The 20769-nt window shown below is 47.5% G+C and overlaps 1 protein-coding gene across 13 annotated transcripts in view; it reads left to right on the top strand.

The window, feature by feature from the left end:
• ARHGEF11 (Rho guanine nucleotide exchange factor 11) overlaps window positions 1-20769 on the top strand; it is a 113070-nt gene that overhangs the window by 81883 nt on the left and 10418 nt on the right. For 6 of the 13 annotated variants that reach the window (XM_053916172.2, XM_053916180.2, XM_053916182.2 and 3 more), the window contains 18 exons: window positions 2314-2388; window positions 2609-2710; window positions 4049-4147; window positions 5181-5223; window positions 6366-6462; window positions 6601-6723; window positions 9418-9441; window positions 10544-10724; window positions 11012-11111; window positions 11870-11899; window positions 15149-15275; window positions 18192-18371; window positions 18456-18503; window positions 18720-18907; window positions 19230-19376; window positions 19653-19732; window positions 19892-20017; window positions 20609-20726. In XM_053916172.2, coding sequence (XP_053772147.1) covers window positions 2314-2388; window positions 2609-2710; window positions 4049-4147; window positions 5181-5223; window positions 6366-6462; window positions 6601-6723; window positions 9418-9441; window positions 10544-10724; window positions 11012-11111; window positions 11870-11899; window positions 15149-15275; window positions 18192-18371; window positions 18456-18503; window positions 18720-18907; window positions 19230-19376; window positions 19653-19732; window positions 19892-20017; window positions 20609-20726 — 1888 coding nt within the window. The remainder of the gene's footprint in view (window positions 1-2313; window positions 2389-2608; window positions 2711-4048; window positions 4148-5180; window positions 5224-6365; window positions 6463-6600; window positions 6724-9417; window positions 9442-10543; window positions 10725-11011; window positions 11112-11869; window positions 11900-15148; window positions 15276-18191; window positions 18372-18455; window positions 18504-18719; window positions 18908-19229; window positions 19377-19652; window positions 19733-19891; window positions 20018-20608; window positions 20727-20769) is intronic. The other 7 variants (XM_053916176.2, XM_053916181.2, XM_053916171.2 and 4 more) reach the window with 6 other exon arrangements.

The raw sequence follows: 20769 nt of genomic DNA on the forward strand, positions 1-20769 counted from the left end.
AAGGGTAGAACTGGGTTCAGGGAAGATCAGGAAGACAGGTTTTAGTGCAAAAGCTTGCAAGGAATCTGGGCTATCTGAATGGGCTGACCTGAGAGCCAAAGAATTGCTCATCGTTCTGGTGGAAGCTAAGTCACTACCTGTTAGAGACACAGGAAAGAGAACTCCAAATTTTGTAAAACGATGTCTCTCAAAATTCATCTGCTACTACCATAATGATTTTTTCCATATTTTCATGCCAACTATATAATGTTACATAATATTTTTCTTTAAGCTAACTCACTTTTTTAAACTTCAATTTATTTTAAAGGAATTCTGTCATTCCCTTAAATAAAATCCAGTTTCACACACTATTTAATGCTCTCATTTTACCCATAGGATAGAATTTGGTTTCTTTTAGCTCATGGAAGGAAAAAGGTGGGAAAATGAACCTACCATTTGTTAAAGAGCCTGGGACACCATCTGCTGTGCTAGATCCTTTAGGAAAAAAATATCTCACTTAATTTTCCCCATCAGGAAAGGAAGTAGGCATTAATATCCTCATTTGTAAAGTGAGTCAACTGAGGCAAATGAAGACTAAGGGACTGTTCAAGAACTCAACTTGTTAATCAAAACATCACACTAGCACTTAGTTTTCCTGAGCCCCAGCGCAGGCCTGCTCCTCTCCTAGCCACTGATTGCCCCTCCCTACTCCACTGGACCAAGTTTTCGTCCCAAAGGAGGTCAGATGCGCATTCTCTTCTTAACGGAAGTTTTCTGGTAGGTGGCTAATAGGAGCAGGTGAAGGGTAATCAGTCTTGGGGTCCATTTTTTCCTCCTGAATCTGTTCACCTTCTGAAAACTATTTAAATTGCTACTTTTGAGTGATAGGAGCAAAGTATACTTTCAGTTTCGTAATAATAAATGTTAGCATGGGAGAAACCTATAGTATCCATGAGATTGTCAGCATCAGCAGCAGGGGCATGGGATCAAAGGGAACTCTCACATTCTGTTACATAATTCTGAAATGTTTGACTTTTTAACAGTAAGTATATTCTGCTTTTGTAATCAGAAAAACTGTACAGTTGTAAAGACTTAAAGGAAAGAATCCTCCCCCAAATAAGCAACAACCTACTGCTTTCAGGTTTTGCCAGAGAGCCAGGTAGAGGCATCCAACACCTCCTGGGGATCCTGGACCCCAGAGAGAAGCAGGGATACTCAGAGATATCTCAGAGGGACACTCTGAGATACACAAATACAACACATCAGGCTTGACTGTGCAACTTTGTACATGCCATTCAGTCTCTCTGGGTCTCACCTTTTCATTTATAAGTGAGTGCTGGACTCTGATCTCTTAAGGCATCTTCTGGGTATCTCACATTCTTTGACTCAGTGATCGTTGGCATAGACTCCATACATATCCAGGAGAACAAAAGTGCGTGGGGAGTAACAAGGAGGAACTGTCAGGAAAAACCCGTTGACAAGTGGATTAAGAATTATTATCTTAGGCCTGGAGAGAGGTAGGCATGAGTAATCTAGGTGGGTTTTAGAAGCGAAGCCCTTGTTGGGGAGTCACTGGAAATGAGGTAGATTAAATTGAGTGGAAAACAGAATTGGTAGAAAAGCTTTGAAGCCCAAGGAACCTGTAGTAGAAATGCTTGTCTATTGCAGCATCTGAAAAGTTTTTGCAATTTGAAATCTTTCATGATACCTAATATTGATAGCATACCAGTTAGAGTTAGGTTATTAAAATTGGCATAAGGGGGAAAGAAAGAAAAGCCAATCTAAGAAGTTTGGATTTTAGAACAGACAAGGGAAATGGTGAAAATGGTGTTGGAGAAAGCTCAGCTCCTTCCCCTTTTGCTCAAGGAGGTAGATAGACTGGTGTGCCTTCCTGCTCGTCCGGCTGCTAGTGCTCACTGGACATAGTAACTGCAGAGTGGCACTGTGGTGGCCTCTAGACTTGGAGGGGGTGTGTTCTGTGTGGGGGTGGCTGTTTAGGAGAACAGCAAAGTCTTCAGCCAATAGGAGCTCTAGGTTCTCATTTAGTTGTCTGACACCCCCTCCCCAGTTCTTTCGCAAACAGGAAGAGAGCACTTTCCCTCACTTCCCATCTTTGTGTGTCTGCTCTGCCCCACCCAAATGCAGTTGACTTCCTGCAAGTGGAAATCATATTTTCTGTTTTCTGAGATTTGGGGGTTGTAGTAAGATGACAGCGTTTGCTAGACATGTGGTTTTCCCTGTCAGTGCTGTGCTGTCACTAAACAGGCTTCATCAGGGGGGTTGGATCCCCTGTCTTGTAACCTCTCATCTCTACAACCTGACTCTCTCCCCCAGGGTGTAGATCAAAGCCCAAAGCCTTTAATTATTGGCCCAGAGGAAGATTATGACCCAGGTTATTTCAACAACGAGGTAACGGTTTCCTGGTTTTCTCCTTTCATCATTCTTCTCTCATACCAGCTGCTCTTAACTAGAAGCAGTTTGACTACACTAGCTGGAAGGGAGCATGGAGGAGGGAGCCACAGCTTAGAAACCCTGGGAGGCCGAGAACATGGGCGCTAAGCCAGAACAGGCCCCACTGCTGTACCCTGCCTCTGTGTCCCCCAGCCCGTCCCATCCTTCTGCTTTCCAGAGTGACATCATATTCCAGGATCTTGAGAAACTTAAGTCACGGCCAGCTCACCTGGGGGTTTTTCTGCGTTACATCTTCTCTCAGGCGGATCCCAGCCCACTGGTAAGTCAGGAGGGTCAGTCTTGATTGAGTGCCTGTTTGTGCTTGACAAATCTCTGACCTCTGGCCCTGCCCTGTATCACAGTTAGGCGTCTCAAGGCCATAGATAAAATAGAAAATGAAATGAAACTTCAGTGGAAGGGAGCCTTCACAGCTAAGTACATTGATAACACAGGGAGGAGCCGGAAGACCAAGGCCAGGAGAACTCATTTTTGGTCCACTTGGAAGAGATGGTCTTTTAGAGGTTTTTGAATGAAAGTATATACAGAGTGACTGGAGTGTTGAGAATGGCCCTTGGGAATATACAGTGTTACTACAGGATAGCTTGGCAGAGAAGCAAGACACGAAAGGGCCTTGGATATGAAGGTGATGACAGGAAGGATGGTGGGTGACAGGCTGGAGTACCCTGGGTTAGTGCTCAGAGCCAGCAACCTTACCAGTTGCTCTCATTCCGCTCAGCTGCTTAGCAAGATGGAATGGAGAGGTTGATGTTGTGTTCTTCAAAATAAACTTCATGCCCAAGGCACTGACTGCTGGTTTTTTCTTTCTGACAATACCACCATTAGAAGCCAGAGTCAGCATCCATTCGCTCAACAGGTATTCACTGAACACCTGTGCATAAGTCCCAGGTGCTGGCGTCTCAGCAGCATTCCTAAATTAAGACAGGGCACATCAGTCACAGACAAATTAAGCATGACCCTTTTTCTCTTTAATTGTTGTTCAAGTACAGTTGTCTCCATTTTTACTCCACCATGGCACCCCCACCCCTCCCATCCCTGCCTTCACCCTTGAACCTACCCCCTTTGGCTTTGTTCATGTGTCCTTTATACATGTTCCTTGATGGACCTTCCCCTACTTTCCCCCATTATCCCTCTCCCCCCATCCCTCTGGGTACTGTCAGTTTGTTCTTTATTTCAATGTTCCTGGTTATATTTTGCTTAAAGCCATGACCCTTAAAAAACCATCTGTGGACAAGTGCGAGGCACAAAGCGTCCAGTGTGGAAAGGATACAGAGTTGAGGCAGTTGTGCTGACTGCGTGTGTTGTGTGCCCAGCCACATGCAAAGGCAGAAGGGTGGGACTGTTTACTGTGTAGGCTTTTTGAACACCCTGAGCTGGGGTTCTTAACCTCAGCACTGACGTCCTGAGCTGTGGAATTGGTGTCTATGGGGCGGCAGTTGTGTGCATTATAGGATATTTAGCCACATCATTGGACTCTACCCACTAGACAACAGTAGCACCTCTACAGGTGTCTCCAGACATTGCCAGTCGTCTGCTCATGGGGCAGAGTCCCTCCTAGTTGAGGACCACTGCTCTAATCCATTGTTCTCTCTTCTCCTAGCTGTTTTATTTGTGTGCAGAAGTTTATCAGCAGACAAACTCCAAGGAATCCCGAAGCTTGGGAAAAGACATCTGGAATATTTTCCTAGAAAAAAATGCGGTAAGACAGTCATGGATTGGATTACAACTTTATTATACTCTTTGGACCACTCGGAAACAGGAAAAACAAAGCAAAACATTCAGGACGAATGCAGGCAGGTTCTGAAAGAGAAGTGCGGGCTGACAGATTGGGACTCCCAGGTTCTGTTGTAGCTCTGCTCTCTCAGGGCCGATCTGCTCGCTGAACCTCTTCTGTCCCACATGCACCAAAGTGGAATACAAATTGCCTCACCCATCCCCGGGACCAAGGAACAGGCTCCAGAGACATCAGATGAGCCAGCCTGACTTGCTCTTGACTGCACACAGGCAGAGCCCAGCAGGAAGACAGCCCAGAGAATGGGGACAGATGAGCACTGCATTTGGGCATAGTGCCCCCCGGTGTGGCAGTATCCCGCTGGCAGCAGCTCCTCTGCCTGCAAAGGGCAGTTTCCATCCTAGACTTTAATCTGATCGACTAAACCAATTCCAGAATGACTTTATTCATCTGTCAGTAAGCTACTAGGACTAATGAGGTTGTGAAATGAACTGTTTTTCCTCAAGATTTTTGTTTTTGCCCCTTAAATTGAGTTTTGATTAAGGAGGTTAGAGGTGCCAGTTGTCCCCTGTTGACTGTAATGGAACAACCCCAGTACCCAGCTGTCAGGTACTCAGAGCACCATGCTCCCTGGGAGACTTGGTAACGTAAGACCTATTTCTCTTGGCAGTGCAGAGAAGGAAAGTCCACCAAATAGCCTAGGAAAGGTTTCTCCCTTGCTGCTAAATTAGCACCAGTCCACTCTTTGGAAGATCCATTTCATGTACTCTGATGTCCATGAAATAAGAGCAGAGAAACTGCGTGTCCCAGCTTGCTCTGCATCCTCAGATTCCATTTCTCAAAAACCCTAGCCTAGGATTCAGGTGTACGTGTTGGAGAGAGGTGAGAGGAGGGTCGGGTAGATAGAGGGGAAAGGGAGAAAAGGCAGTGCTGTCTCCCACATTCCCTGGGCTGTGTTGTGTGACCTCACTACTTCTGACCCCACTCTTCTCTTTTGTAGCCACTGAGAGTGAAGGTCCCAGAGACGTTACAGGCTGAAATTGGTAAGTTGTCTCATTGGCCATTTAGTGCCTGTCTTGTCCCGGGCGCTCAGGAGGCTACAGAACAGAGTGGCATAGTCCCTGTCCTCAGGCAGCTGTCCTCTAATAAGGAAAATAGGGACAGTTCCTCCAGAACTCCTGACACAAACAGGACAGGCCCTGCCTGGGAGCTCACTGTCTAGTGCAGCTTGTCACAGGAAGACACAGCTAGGTTAGGATACCTGGGCTTATTTCTGCCAACCTTCCATGTGACCTTTCTGGGCGTTGGGTCATCTGTACAAAGAGAAAACTGTATGCAGTGAGAGATTCCTGATCCAGGTCAGTCATCAGAATCACTTGAGGAACTCTCTTTTTTTTTAAAAAAAAAAAAAAAAAAAGGCACAGAAACTAGGGTCTCACTCCACCCCATCCACAGAGTTGGAGCCACTGGATGTTTTTTAAGTTCCTCAACTAATGGTGATAGCGGGTAGCCCAGACTAAACTAGGTAAGCACTTCTCTCCTTTCCTGTTCTCCAGTCACCAGGAGAAGAGCTGAGGGAGCTCTTCAGCTCTTTACACTGAGAGAGCAGTGTAAAGGGGTGTCAGCCTGAGAGGCATATCCCACCCAGCTTTCTAGAAGATAGAAGTTCGAAGTTGTCTTTGGAGAGAGGGTGACAGGGAAGAAAGCTCATAGGCACAGGCAAGAGGGTGAGTGGAGATTTCTCAAAAGCAGAGAGGAAGCCACCACTGCCAGGAACTTGGCCGTGGCTGCATGAAGCTAGATGCAGGGGCAGAAGAGCCAGCATCCAGTGTCTGGTGCTTGTGAGTTGGCCCCGGGGTACAGGAGGAGCATGAACCTCTCAGAGTCATGCACTTTGTTGTCTGCATCCGGACACAGCCCAAGAGAGAGGCTTTATTATTTCTCTGCTTATTGGAGTATAGAGCATCCAGGAAATGTTCTTGCCCTTGCCTTGGAACTTGAACATCAGGATTTTAGTCCTGAATTCAGGAATGCCTGCTAGGTCCACACCTCCATTTCTTTTGCTAACAGGAGGGCAGAAGGCTAGCCTCCCCTCCCTGTGCCATAAGACTTTGACACATTCTGCTAACCGGACCTCCTCCCCTACATCCCTCCCCACTTCTGTCTTCTCTCACTCCCACCACAGATTTGCGATTGCGGGGTGGTGAGGACTTGCGCAGCGTTCTCTCTGAGGCTCAGGAGGCAGCCATGCCTGAGATTCAGGAGCAGATCCACGACTACAGGTGGCCTGGCCCCTGTCCTCCTCACCCCTTTTCTTTCCCCTGTGATGTGTGTATCGTGTTAAGTGTGCATGTCTGCCTCACTCTTTCTGGATATCTGTCTGTCAAGAGTTTGGGTCCATTTGTGTCTCTCTGGTTCAGAACAAAGCGCACCCTGGGACTGGGCAGCCTGTATGGTGAAAACGACCTGCTGGACCTGGATGGAGACCCTCTCCGAGAGCGTCAAGTGGCCGAGAAGCAGCTAGCTGCCCTGGGAGATATTCTGTGAGTCTCCAGTTCTACTACTACCCCCGAACATGCTGAACAGGTTGATATTTTGCGGGTCTGTTTACCAATCCCTCCCCCTCTTTCACTTCTTGTCCAATTCTACTTCCCCTGAGAGATGGGAATACATTTCTCATGCTGAGGGCTGACAGTATTTCGAGGGAGTTGCAGAGCCCAGGGTTCCTGGCCGTCATGAGGTAGTTCTGACAAACCACAGGCTCCCAGAGCGCAGTGAGCTTTCTGCATCCCTTCCTACGCCTCTGCCCGACCACTCTCCCTTCCTGCCTCTAAGGTCATATCCAACTGAGCATGAGAGTCACACTTTGAGTCTCCAATGGATCAAGTTCCTTCAGGAAGCAGATAAAACTGACTTACAGGAAAATGAACCATTTTTAACTAATCACATCAGCAGACTAATCTAACTAAACTTACTAAGGAGCCTCTGCCGTAGCTTCTGGTCATTGCTCCTCTCCAGTCCCATCTTCCAAAGTGTTGCAGCCTCCTATGATGGCTTTGTGGGGACACTTCCAGGCTTAGAGGTAGATTTCACCTCATTACTGCTGCTTTTCTTTTTTTAATCTTCACCCAAAGGTATGTTTATTGATTTTAGAGAGAGAAGAAGGGAAGGAGAAAGAGAAACGTCAGCTGCCTCCCATACGCACCCTGACCAGGAATCGAACCCACAACCTTTTGGTGTATAGGATGACACTCCAACAAACTGAGCCACCCAGCCAGGGCCCAATACTGTTTCTTTACTCAATAGTTGTGTGACCTTGGTCAAGTGACTTCATACACCTTAATCTCATCAATAAAAAGGCAAAAGTTGGACTAGGCAATCTCCATTGTCTCTATTAACGCTGATTTTTCAACTCAGCAACTATTTCTGGAGTCTTTACTGTGTGCCTAGCATTGTTCTAGGCTCCTGGGGTACATTAGTAAACCAAACAATACTTCTTGTGGAGCTGGTGTTATAGTGGGAAGAGAAAGCAATGTATAGTAAATAAATAATAAGTACTGGCAGGAGCAGGAGAAAGATCAGGCTGTGGGATTCAGGAGCTCGAGAGCTGGGGTGTACAGTTTTGATTAAGAAAGCGGGGATTAGCCCTGACTGGTGTGGCTCAGTTGAGTGTCATCCTGCAAAGTGAGGGGTCACCAGTTTGATTCCCAATCAGGGAATGTGACTGGGTTGTGGGTTTGGTCCCTGTCTCGGGGCACATGCAGGAGATGGCCGATTGATGGTTCTCTTCCTCTCTTCCCCCTGCCTTCCTCTCTCTGAAAAAAAAAAGAGAAAGAAAATAGGTGAACTATCCTTGAAGTCATTGGGGGAAAGAGCATCACAGGCAGAGAGACTAGCCAGGGTAGAGTAGGAGTGTACTTGATATATTTGAGGAGTGGCAGGAGACGAGTGTGGCCAGAGCAAATTCAGAAAGACAGTGCCAAAGTCAGAGTGTTGATAAGAGGAACAGCCACATAGAACCTGTGAGCCATCATAAGGACTGACTTTTACTCTTCAGTGACTGGGGGGTCATTGGAGCTGTGAGACACTCGAATGTGGGTGGAGTGTGGTGAGAGAGCAAGGGAGGTTAGTTCCCGGAGCCACGCAATGGGAGCTTGGACCACAGTGGTGGCTGTGGACATTGTAGAAATATGTCCCCTCTCAGTCTATTTTGACAGTAGAACAAACAGTAGGATTTCCTTTAAAAAGTCAAGGAAGACTCCATAGTTTTTTAACCTAAGCTACTAAAAAGATAAAGATGCCGTCACTCACAAAAGGGACGACTGTGTATGGAACAGTTTTGTAGTAGGCCACTAGAGGCTCAGCTTGGACATATGTTTTTTAGACATCAAATTGGAGATTTGCATAGGCGGCTGCATCTATGAAGCTGGTATTTGATTAAGAGGTCTGGGCTGGATGGAGATGAGACTAGATGAGATCACACAGGGAAGGCATGTCCTCTGAAAATAGCCCTCTGGCCTTCAGCCAGGCCCTGAAGCGTTTTGGGCCCCTCGCAATCAGATGGCGGTGATCACCCAACCAGTCCAGGGATGGAGCCAAAACCTGAGTTATTCAGGATTATTACAGCATAGAGTTCCTACTTATAATGGTTTCTATTTAAAGCAACAGAGCTTCCGTCTCATTACATGGAGGAAGAATACCTACTCATGGATTGTTTTGAGAATTAGATGAGTTACTACTTGTCAGTAGGTTAGGATAGTACTGGGCCCATAGTTAACACTCAAATGGGAGTTTCAGTTACAATTCATTCACCTCTTTTAAATAGGTTTCTTTGAATCTGGTCTCAAGGTATTATCTCTGTTCTCTTACCTTCTTTCCTCTGACCTCTCTGTCAGCCCAACCCCTCACTTGGTTCTAAGTAAACATAAGGAGGCACCTCTTCCTCCATAATAACTTCAGAGCACATTCTCTCCTTTTAGCTAGAAGGACGTCATCGTCATTGTCATAACTCTGTGCTGATGGAGTCCCTTGAAAGAATGAGAACTCTCCCCTCCTGAGCCCCACCTTGGCTCCAGAGCTGAGACCCAGAGTCTAGTCTGACCCTTTATCATACTCCTCCCTTCTCCCCACTACACTCCCTTCCTCTTGTAAAGAACTTACCCTCCTCCCAGTCTCTGCACCGGCAGAGGAACTGCTGCCTTTGCAGTCTGAGTCATCTGTTCTTCCTTTTGTTCCAGGTTCAAATACGAGGAAGACAGAAGGTGAGTGAGTCTGTGGTATGGTTTCAGGGTGGGAAGGAACGGGGTGAGCTGCCGTGCTTTTCCATCTCTACCAATCACAGGAGAGTCCCTAGCATCATATAATCACTGTCTCTCCAAGGTTAATTCCAGGAGTCCATGTCACCATCACACAATCAGGTCATGAGGTCCAGGCCCTTCATGCTTAGGATCACAGCCAGGGACAGGTGTCTGCTCCTCAGTGTAAAGGCACCGAGCTGCCATCACTCCCAGTATTTCCATACCTTGCATCCTCTTCACCCCCGTTTGCCCTGGGTCTCCCTTCCCACTTTTTTCTCTTAACCTACCTCAATAAGTAACTGATAGAAACAGCCTGTGTGAGCAGCTTCTACAGAGGGGAGCTGGGATATAACATGTTCTCTTAGCACATGTTATGAATTCTTTTGCAGTCCGTGTACAGATCTCTTTCTCGGCAGCCAATGTTAAAATGAGTATGCATTCCCTGAGCATCCACACACTTATCAAGGGAGAGAAGATGGGGTTATAAGTCTGTTTAAGAGGAGAAGAAAAAACCAGGGCTGAAGCATTTGCTGCACTGAATCACAAAGAGGATAATCTGTCTACCCACTTGAGAGCCAAATCCATTTTTAAACACAGAGCTCTGGACAGTTTCATCTGTGGCAACTGAAAGCTACTTGACAGCTCCTTTCCATCTCTTTTTCTCTCTGTACTTGGCAATGGAAGGGTGGTTGGTGAAGGCAGTCTGCCTCAGCAGAGGTGCGTGAGCATTTCTCCCCTTTCCTTTGCTACTCCATCCCCACTTAAATGCCTAAAGACATTAACTGTGGGCCTCAGCTGGCCCTCCAGGCCTGTCGATGGCTGGTTTGCCTCCATTACAGGGAACTGACATGCCCTTCCACTGACCACATCCCTGTGTTAGGAAGAGTTCTGCTCAGGGAAAGAATACAATTTCTCCCAGGAGTCGTGGCAGCCAAGACTTCTAGCCAGCTTCTGGCTGCTGCCTCATTCAAGTATTCAGGCCAGCCTCAGAGAGCCCTGGCTCATTTGCCACCCTACTGGGTAGTGGAGCCTAAAGCAGCATTCCTACTCTTCCCCCTGCTGGCAGGTGCCTTCTGAGTCAGCACCCACTCCTGTCTTCCAGCGCCCCCATGGACTTTGCTCTCAGCACCTACATGAGCCATGCTGGGATCCGGCTTCGAGAAGCTCGGCCTTCCAACACAGCTGAAAAGGCCCCATCTGCTCCTGACAAGGACAAGTGGCTGCCCTTCTTTCCGAAGACCAAGAAGGTAACCAGCTACCGTAGAAAATACCTCCTCTTTGTCAGTCATGTGCACTGTGGCAGACTGGGAAAGCCCTTTTGGAGTTATCTCACTCACCCCACCACCTTTGGCCATGGAGTCAGTGAAAATTTTCACACGGGAGCAGCACTCTCCCTCCCTTCAAACTTCAGGAACAAGCATGAGTCTGCTTTCCAGTTACTTGTTTAGGCCCAGTCTTCGGAGCAGTGGCAGAGTGATTAGTGGCCAAGTCTGAGTATTAGGACTTTGTCCAAACCCCATGTTTCTTGTCTCAGCAGAGCAGCAATTCCAAGAAAGAAAAGGATGCCTTGGAGGACAAGAAGCGAAACCCCATCCTCAAATACATCGGGAAGCCCAAAAGCTCATCGCAGAGTAGTGAGTACTTGGGGAGCAACAGCCTTGGGTAGGGACCTCAGCCCCTTTACAGACCAGTATGATGGCAGAAGGTCTTCCATTGTGTCTGGGAGCCACAGGCCCAGACTCTGAAACTGCAGCTTCCTCTTAGTGCTGCTGCATTCTCACTGGGCCAGCCACTGCAGGCTGTTTGAGGGACAGGTGACTGCATCAGAGGCAAGGAGGCCATGACAGTCCCTTGGTCTTAGTCTAGGAACTCAGAACCAGTTGTAGCTTCTGAAGAGCCATACGGAGGAATATTTCCCCCTTGGCAGGATTGCTCTATTGATACTGAATGCTGCCTTTGCCTTCATTGGTGGGATTCATCTGTACTCCTGAGGGCCTGTGTGTTAGGTGCAATTATAGGCCCTTGATGGGAGTTTGAGTTACTATTAAGCAGAACTATGTGGAAAGATGGCAGGTTTGGGGCCCAGAGGTTCCCCTAATGCCATCAGTAATCCAACTAATTGAGCCTGTTGTTACTCTTCTCTGTTGTATCATTTGTCTGGAAGTTGCTGCTGGCCCTTGCTGTCATTTCCTGAGACCCCCCCCCCAGTACTAGTCTTGGGAATCTGTGGGCCTTGCTGCCTTTTCTGAAATTGCCGTTTAAGCGGGAGGGGGAAGGGACTCATAGATCAGCCCTGATTTTTGCCATTACTTTTCATTTTCCAGCTTGATGTAATTTTTATTTTAATCTGACTTTTCATGGTTTACTTTTGTTTTTGTTTGTTTTCTTTTAGCATTTCATATTCCCTTGTCCCCTGTGGAAGGTAAAAGGACCATTTTCTTTGGATTTTTCTTTGCATTAGCATTGAGTTTCCATTTCCCAAATCCCATTTTTCCTCCTTAAATCCCATCCTTCCTCCTTCCCTTTCCTTCTTCACCCTTTCCTCCTGTCCTGCCCCTGTTCTCGCTCCCTTTCCTAATCCACTTCTCTTATATGTTCCTCCTTGTTGCTAAAGCTGCTCTGTGACAAGACACTGCGGGGGGCGGGGGGGGGGGCGGGGGGCGCCTACCCCATGCCTGCTTGTTGCAGGTTTGGGAGGGGCCCAGACAATCCTCCGCAGGTAGAGCTCCTCTTGGCCTTTCTCAGAGGCCATATTCTGGGCCCTTCCACAACTGTTCCACAGTCTGAGGCCTTCCTCTTTCATTCTGTCCCCTCTCCGTGGATGAGGTGCCAAAAGTCCAGGATTTCATAGAAATGAGGGAAACCCTCCCACACTGAAATGTCCTGCACAAGTTCCTCAGATTTTTGTTTTCAATCAAAATAATAACAAAACTCCTCATTTTTGAAGGGTATGTAGGGGGTTTTAGTAAATAATGATTCTACAGCAGTTTTCTTTGGGCGAGTTTTAATTTATATCACCTATTCTGCTTAACCTTTCAGTGTAGTACCTCCATCTCCCTGACTCTTAATTTTGCCGCCACTGTATTACTGCAGCAGTTAAAAAAGAATGACCCTGCTATCTAACTTAATATGTAGAGTATCTATGATCAGTCTTCTAGAACCTATGCATTAAAATATATATACATAAGCCCTGGCTGGTATGGCTCAGTGGCTGAATATGGGCCTGTGAATCAAAGGGTCGCTGGTTCGATTCCCAGTCTAAGGCACATGCCTGGGTTGCAGGCCAGGTCCCCAGTTGGGGGCCCATGAGAGACAACCACACATTGATGTTTCTCTCCCTCTCTTTCTCTCTCCCTTCCCCTCTCTCTAAAAATAAATAAATCTTTTTTTTTAATTTAGATACTTATTAAATTAAAAAAAAAAAACAATTCTTAGACAAATTGATAATTAATTAATTAAATACGTGCGTAATACACACTAACCCAAAGAAGCTTAGAACCTAGAATTGGACAGGTTCATTTCCCAGCAGTGAGTCCATGTGCATGTGATTAAGTAATTAATATTTCTAGGTCCTACAGTAAATCTATGGAGGAAGGTAACTGTGGGGTGCAATCAGGAAATTATTCTGTTGCTGGAATTTATTTTATGTAAAAGTGGCAACAAAATAATCTATAAATTTTTTAATTATTAAATTCTTATTCATTATGCTCTTTTAAAACAAAAATAATTATTGAAAAAGTAATTATATAACAATGGGAAAAAATAAAAGAATGGCCTTGAAACCTAGGCCCTTGGTTTTTCATACATACTTTTTCCCCACCCACCCTGCCCAGGGAAGGCAGGAGGCAGGTAGCAGGCTCTGAGAGCCTGAGCAGTCATGCCCCAGTTGCTCGCCTTGTGTCACCCTCAGAGGGGACAGGAAGGCCCAGGGTGGAGTTGCTGATCCCAAGGGCAGGACCGAAATGCTGGGTGTCCACTATCTCTTTGAGTCAGATCTTTTCATTATAATTTCTTGATGTGGTTTGTGTTTTCAAATTCCCAGGATACCACACAGATCTGTATTCATATCTAAAGACCACATACCCGCCGAAGCTAGAAAGACTCAATATTGAGTTTTGCCATTTAGGATCATCAACTGTTGCCCTTGTTTATTAGTAAAAGTATCTGATTGTTAGTAACATAGTTTACTTCTATTTAGTTTTCTTGTCATTCAGCAAATGGAGGAAGGAAAACAAAGGCTTCTCGTGAAACTTTGCTCTTTTTAAAAATGTGCTTCTCCACACCAGCTTTTCCCCCTGTACTCTGGATTTTTTCAGTTATAACAGATCTCACGGTCACAGATGTCTCTTCTCACGGCTAGGACGTAACTATATCCTAAGGACAGTAGGACACTTTCCAAGTGGCCCATGGGACAGGGAACAGTGGACTCAGCCTTGTGGCTTTCTGTTAATGGGGTATTCCCAGGCTCCATCATTACCCAGCTAGGGCAACTCAGGGCTGTGGCTGCACAGCTGACCCTGGCTCCTGCCACTGCCCCAAGGCCCAGATGTGCATTCCGTCGGGGACAGGCAGACATGGCCCCAAGCTCCAAAATAAGAGTGATGGTAATACCCCTACTCCTGTCTCATTCACACAGCCACCTGTCGGCAGTTTTAGAAAAACATTACCCTAGCTTCCTGCTTGGAAATTTTCTTACGAAACTGGAGTTTCAATACACAGGGAGATTTGTAAGTTTGAACATGTAGATTCAGAATCTGAAGCATGGGCAGGACATTGGTTAGTGTGGTTAGTATTGGGGCTTAGCCCTCCGGGATATTTACGTTGCCTCCCCAGTCCCACTGACCCTTCCTGTTGGTCTCAGGCAGAGCAGCATTTCTAGCCCAACTCCTGTTCTAATATCACTGAACTTGGACCTGAGCTAGTGGACTTTGAAGATGAGAGCCACTGAGTATGTCTTCTTCAGGTGTCTGCATGGCATCACATGTGCCTTTTTACTCTCTCATATGCCCTGTCTGCTTCTTCGAACAAGAATAGCTGTCTTTTGTCTTAACTTTGAAAAGCGGCTGGAATTTGAATGCCCAAGAATATCTCTTCTCTATTTCTCCTCAGCCTCCCTCACTGGTAATAGTGGGTTTGATTCTCTTAAGGATGGAGACCAGGGGTTAGGGGTATGGGGAGCAGAAAGAACCAGAAAGGAGAGTCAAGAAACAACAGAAATCATGAACTCTAAAAGTAATATAAATTTGAAAATGCTTGATATAATTTGGCACCATGGTCAAATTACATGTAGATATGTTTTTGGTCCTCCTAGCTATTTTTTTTTTAACCTGTATGTATCTCTTGGAAAACTTAGTCACAATTTTCAAGCAGAAGAATTATTGTAATAAAGAATGTGAGGGTCCAAAGAAATATCCATAGAATATGTACCTCTAAACTCTCTCATTTTGCAGATAAAAAAGAGCAGACCCAGAAAAGTAGAGGGACTGCCGGTGCCGCACTGCCCTTCAGTAGAAGAGCCAGGACTAGACCCTGCTTCCTGATTCTCAGCCCCACACTGTTTTCATCCATACTTGCTCATTGCTCTGTCTTCTGGGTTAGAGGGGAGCAAGGACCCCTGGACATCGTCCCTGAACAGAAAGCAGAATGTCCTTCATTATCTTTCTGCTTCCAGTCAAACCAGGCAACGTGAGGAACATCATTCAGCACTTTGAAAACAACCAGCAGTATGATGCCCCAGAACCTGGGACACAGCGACTCTCAACAGGAAGCTTTCCCGAGGACCTGCTGGAGAGCGACAGGTAGCAGTGGTTGGATGGCGCTTGCCACCTGTCCAAAGAGGGGCACATGGACAGGGTTTGGAGCGAGGGTTTAATTCCAGCTACTTTAGCCCCTCCACTGGACTGTGAGGCTCCTACTATGGAACCGTTTCTCCCTCCCTCAACCTTCCCGTCTGGATGTCTTCAGAAGAAGACGTAATATGTGTTGGCACTTAAACCAACAGAAGAGAGAGTAGGGCCCCAGGGTTCCTTCTAGCCCAGGAACCACGTGTCTCTAAAATTTTCTTTCAGTTCACGCCATGACTCTCAGCAGTTTTCATGTGAAGAATGAGCTAGATTATAGAGCATGAAGCAGCTAATCAATCAGGAAACCCTAAATGACAGGCTAGAGGAGACTGGAGGGGGAAGAAGAGAAGTCCTGAGATAAAGGGAGGTCAGGCAAAAGACAGTCTTAGATGCCCATGAGGAAGAGAGCTGGAGATGAGGTTCTGCTTGGAGCTTCAAAGGCAGGTGCTAGCCCTGGCTGGTATGACTCAGTGAATTGAGTGCTGGTCCGTGGACCAAAAGGATGCTGGTTCAGTTCCCAGTCAGGGCACATGCCTGGGTTGTAGGCCAGGTCCCCAGCTGGCGGCATGCAAAAGGCAACCAATTGCAAGGCAGATACTAGAACTGTGAGCATCAGAGGTCCTTATTCACAAAGAGATACAAAGTTCATCCATTCAAAATGAATTGTTCTTTTCAAGAATAACGAGGAGCTGTGACATCTTTCATAGTCTCCATCTTTGGCCAGGTTCTAACTAGAACCCTTCTCTAGTATTGGACACACTCTTGGACTTAAGTGTTTTTGACTGTGGCATGACGATAGGTCATGTCTGAAACTCTACAGGTAGCACTTAAGTGAAATTTGCCTGCAGTTGGGAGTATCCTTGCAGATTTCTTAAGTCACCCTTGAGGTATAGCAGTAGGAAAATAATGCTTGTGTGCACTCAAGTCTGAGCCACTGGGCCAGGCTAAGTAAAGGCAGGCACAAAGGCAAGCCAGTAAGCAGCAGCCTTATAGCCAGACCGTTTGCCTCTGAAATACCTGATCTTCAAACCATGTGTGGGACATTCCTGCTTGTATGCAAGGTTAGTCCGTTCCGTTAGTTTAATATGTGTTCAATGATGTTGTCAAATGAGAATTAACAAATATTTAGGGAAGATAAAAGTTAGATTTGTGCCGGGGTGAGGTTGAGTTCTAATACTACTGAGTAAATTAAATATACAAATTATATAATTGCTGGGGTAGGCATGATCTTATAGACATATCAAGTACACAATTTTAAGGTCAACATTTTGAGAAAATGTTTGAGGCTATTTGCAAGCTTGTATTCTTGAAGTTGCTGGGTATATTTGCCCTAAGACATTCACTAGGATCCTAAATTTACTCTCAGCAGAAGCCTTTGGATTTGGAGACTAAGTTTATTAGCAAGCAACTTTAGATAGAAGAAATAGTATCAGCACAGTGGGTCAGAGGTCGTCATAGATGCTTAGCAGGTATAAGAAGCCCCTGATTCAAGAAGGCAGTACTCTAGGAATTTTTGGCCAGAGGTTATGTGCCTCACTTCTTGATGGAAGCATTACCCACTTATGGGCACTTGAAGGAAGGTGCTTAGCTATGCAGCCTCAGTAACTTCACTGGACGAGGTTTGTCATGCTAAAACAACCCATGGGGGGGGGGGGACTGGTGAAAGTGTTTTGTGTTAGTCTAGGTCGGAGTTGTTCTAACACAGTTCAGGGTGTGAGTTCAGTAGGGGATCAGCTGGCAGTGTGGTTTCTAACCCTATGTACAAGCCCTCAGGATGCTGGGGTGGGGGTTGCTGCATGTAGGTCCTCTGACAGTATGGAGGTACTTGATGGATGGAGACAAGCCATTTATCTCCTTCTGTGCAGCAGCTTGCTGTGCTCTTAAGAGCCCTCCAGACTCTACAGGCTTCCTGTGGTCCTAGAGACAGGGCACAGTGCGGATTAACAATAATGTCAACAAAGAAGCAGCCTGGCAGGTCTGTGGGGGAGGCAGCATCCTAGACAGGAAGGGTTCAGAGATGCTGGCTGTCTCGGGGCTGGTGTGCTGCAGTACTCAGAAGAGAACAACATCCACTTGTCAGCATCTCATCAAGCCCCAGAAATACTCAGGAACCAAGCTTGGCAGGCCAGGGAACAGGTTCCTGCCAGTCAGCAAACAGGCTCCTATAAGTGTGCTGCCAAGCTGATGTGCTCCCAAAAGAAGAAATGGAAGCTTAGGAAGGATGCTGGCAAGTTAACAATGGAGGAAATCCACATTACAACTGGAGGGGTGGAGGTCTGTCAGCAGAAAGAATTTTCTGGCGGGCCTTGTACAGAATGCCAGAATGATTGTGTGAAGATGGTGCCTGTAGGATGGTGCCTGCAAGGAGGATTCACCTGAAGCAAGGTCTACGGTGGAAGCTGACCTGTTCCACAGCAGAGGACAAAGATGGACTGGCCACAAGACAGCTAACGGGTAGCCAGGGTAGGACCTGGTAGTCCCTGGTGAGGGACTTGGTGTCCATGGCTTTCCTGATAGGGCCTGGTTTCTTTGGCATTAGAACACACTGCAAGTCTGATTCCTTTAGTCCCAGATATCACTGTTCCTGTAGGATCCCTTTCTGATCGGTCATGAGCAAGATGAGAGGCACTGTCCATCCCAGGCTAGGGAGAGGGAGAACTTTGTGGAGCAGCAGAAATAGGTTATCATTTGGAAGTATCTTTCATCTAGGATTCTGGTGTTTTGGTGAATCTAGGTGTTTGGGCCCTTTGTGGGCCCAACCCCTGAAATAAAGGGCTGGAGAATCCACACCATTGAGGTGCCCTTGAGATGGGGCGGCGGATAAAAGTGGCCAGGACATCGAATCCTAAGGTTTCTTGCCCTTTCCCCCAGCTCGCGCTCAGAGATTCGCTTGGGCCGCTCTGAGAGCCTGAAGGGCCGGGAGGAGCTGAAACGCTCTCGGAAGACAGAGAACGTGCCCCGCTCTCGCAGTGATGTTGACATGGATGCTGCAGCAGAGGCTGCCCGCCTCCACCAGTCAGCCTCATCATCAGCCTCCAGCCTCTCCACCAGGTGGGCAGGGCGCAGGTGGCTGGGGCCATGGATAGTGCATAGGCAGAGGCAGAGGGTTTCTGAAAACTGACATTCTCTCCACAGGTCTCTTGAAAACCCAACCCCTCCCTTCACCCCCAAAATGGGCCGCAGGTGAGTGATGGGTACAGTAGCATCTCTCTTTGGTGTCCAAGTCCCAGCCATGTTCAGCTTTTCCTCTCACCCCGGGATGGCTGGTTAGGTGTGTGTCCTCTTCATGGCCTACTGCTTTCCAGTGGGACGGGGTACCAGGTTTGGCAGGAGAGGGAGGGACAAACCTTATATGTGAGTTTTTCCTCTGCATAAAGCTAAGCTGCCCATTTTCTCCAGGAGCATTGAGTCCCCTAGCCTGGGGTTCGGCACAGATGTCCTCCTCCCCCACCTCCTGGAGGATGACCTGGGCCAGCTGTCTGACCTGGAGCCAGAGCCAGACACCCAGAACTGGCAGCATACGGTGGGCAAGGATGTGGTGGCTGGGCTAAACCAGAGGGAGATTGACCGGCAGGAGGTTATCAATGGTGAGAACGTACTCCACCTCACTCTGTTTCCACTCTTAACTCATGTGAGAATAGGTGCAGAGCGCCTAAGATGCAAAGGGTGGTAAGAAGTAAATGGGTGGGGCGCAGTCTGGGAACGAACGGGACCAGGTCCATGTTATTGATCCCGTAAGGGACACCTCAGTTCAAACTCTTTGGTGAAAGAAAGTTGATGTGCAATATGCAAAGAGCACTCAGCCACCCCCGAAATAAAGTGGTTTGTGGTAGTCACGGTAGTGACTAGATACTTGCTAATGTGTTTTCTCCCTGTCTTTCCACTCCTCCTGTCAATACCCCTGCTCAGAGTTGTTTGTGACAGAGGCTTCCCATCTCCGTACACTCCGGGTCCTGGACCTGATCTTCTACCAGCGCATGAAGAAGGAGAATCTGATGCCCCGGGAGGAGCTAGCGAGGCTCTTTCCCAATCTGCCCGAACTCATAGAGATCCACAGTGAGGACCCTTCTTTCCCTCCTGCCACCCTCCCCCTCCACATCCCTTTCTGACTAGCCTTCAGGCTTCTGTTCCACTTCTGCTCATAAGCCAGGACCTCCCTGTATAGATAACCCTCACCAAATACTCTGTGAGAGAGCTTGTTGGATAACCTGAAACCAGCATTCCGGTTCCCCGCAAAGTAACTGGTTTCCAGACCCTCCCCCACAATCCTGCTGTCAGAGACCCCCTGCAGCTCAATCCAAGGTCTTTCTATTTCTTCTCCCCTCACTCCAGATTCCTGGTGTGAAGCCATGAAGAAGCTCCGGGAAGAAGGTCCCATCATCAAAGAAATCAGTGACCTCATGCTGGCTCGGGTATGGTGGCAAACTTCTCCTGCTCTCTCCTGCTCCAGGAGATGGGGAGGCGGGGCTCATTACCCAAAGCTTGAGGATGTGGCAAAGGAGGAGTTAGGGAGGGACCAGTCTCAGGCAGGGATGTGATGGTGCCTGGCGCATGTCCATTCTGCCTCACAGTTTGATGGCGCTGCCCGAGAAGAGCTCCAGCAAGTGGCCGCCCAGTTCTGCTCCTACCAATCCATAGCCCTGGAGCTGATCAAGACCAAGCAGCGCAAGGAGAGCCGATTCCAGCTCTTCATGCAGGTGCATCCTTGGCCATCCTTCCACATTCCCTCATTGCCACTAAGAGTTGGCCAAGTCAGTCATATCTTAATAAAGTTGGGGCAGGGTTTGTAAACCAGGTTCGACAAACCAGGTTCACCGAGGGTCTCCTGAACTTCCATCCTGGCCCTAGCTCCAAGCCCCCAAGCCCTTTCTCTCTAGCGAGGAGGATAATCTGGAACTCCCTGCACCCGTCCGCACCCTCCCTCATACCACCTCTCCAAAAACTCTGGCACATACCCTCTCACTCTCAAGAGAGACATTACTGTTTGTTGAAAAGAATACTGGATAAGCAGTCAGCAGATCTGGCTCACATGTTTACTGTCTATAAAGTGGGAATAACACCTGCTCTTTGTGGCTTGTTTAACCATATCCCTTTCGTGGACTTCTGTCTTCCTGCCCCCACCAAGCTTTCCCTAAATATTCAAGGAAGAAGCTGCCATCACTGTTTGAGTTATCCTCTGGTACTAGGGACCTATTTGGCATTTTCACACCCACCCAGGTCCTGAGCCCATAAGCCAGTTCCTAACCCCAGGTTGACCTCTTCCTCTGCCTGTGCCTCCTGTTGTCTAGGAGGCTGAGAGCCACCCTCAGTGCCGGCGGCTACAGCTGCGGGACCTCATCATCTCTGAGATGCAGCGGCTGACCAAATACCCACTGCTGCTGGAGAGCATCATCAAGTACACAGAGGGTAGGGCTTGGCAAGGGGCTAGTGTGGGAGGCAGCAGCCCTCG

The sequence above is a fragment of the Desmodus rotundus genome, chromosome 12 (assembly GCF_022682495.2).
Source record: "Desmodus rotundus isolate HL8 chromosome 12, HLdesRot8A.1, whole genome shotgun sequence".
Lineage (NCBI taxonomy): Eukaryota > Metazoa > Chordata > Mammalia > Chiroptera > Phyllostomidae > Desmodus > Desmodus rotundus.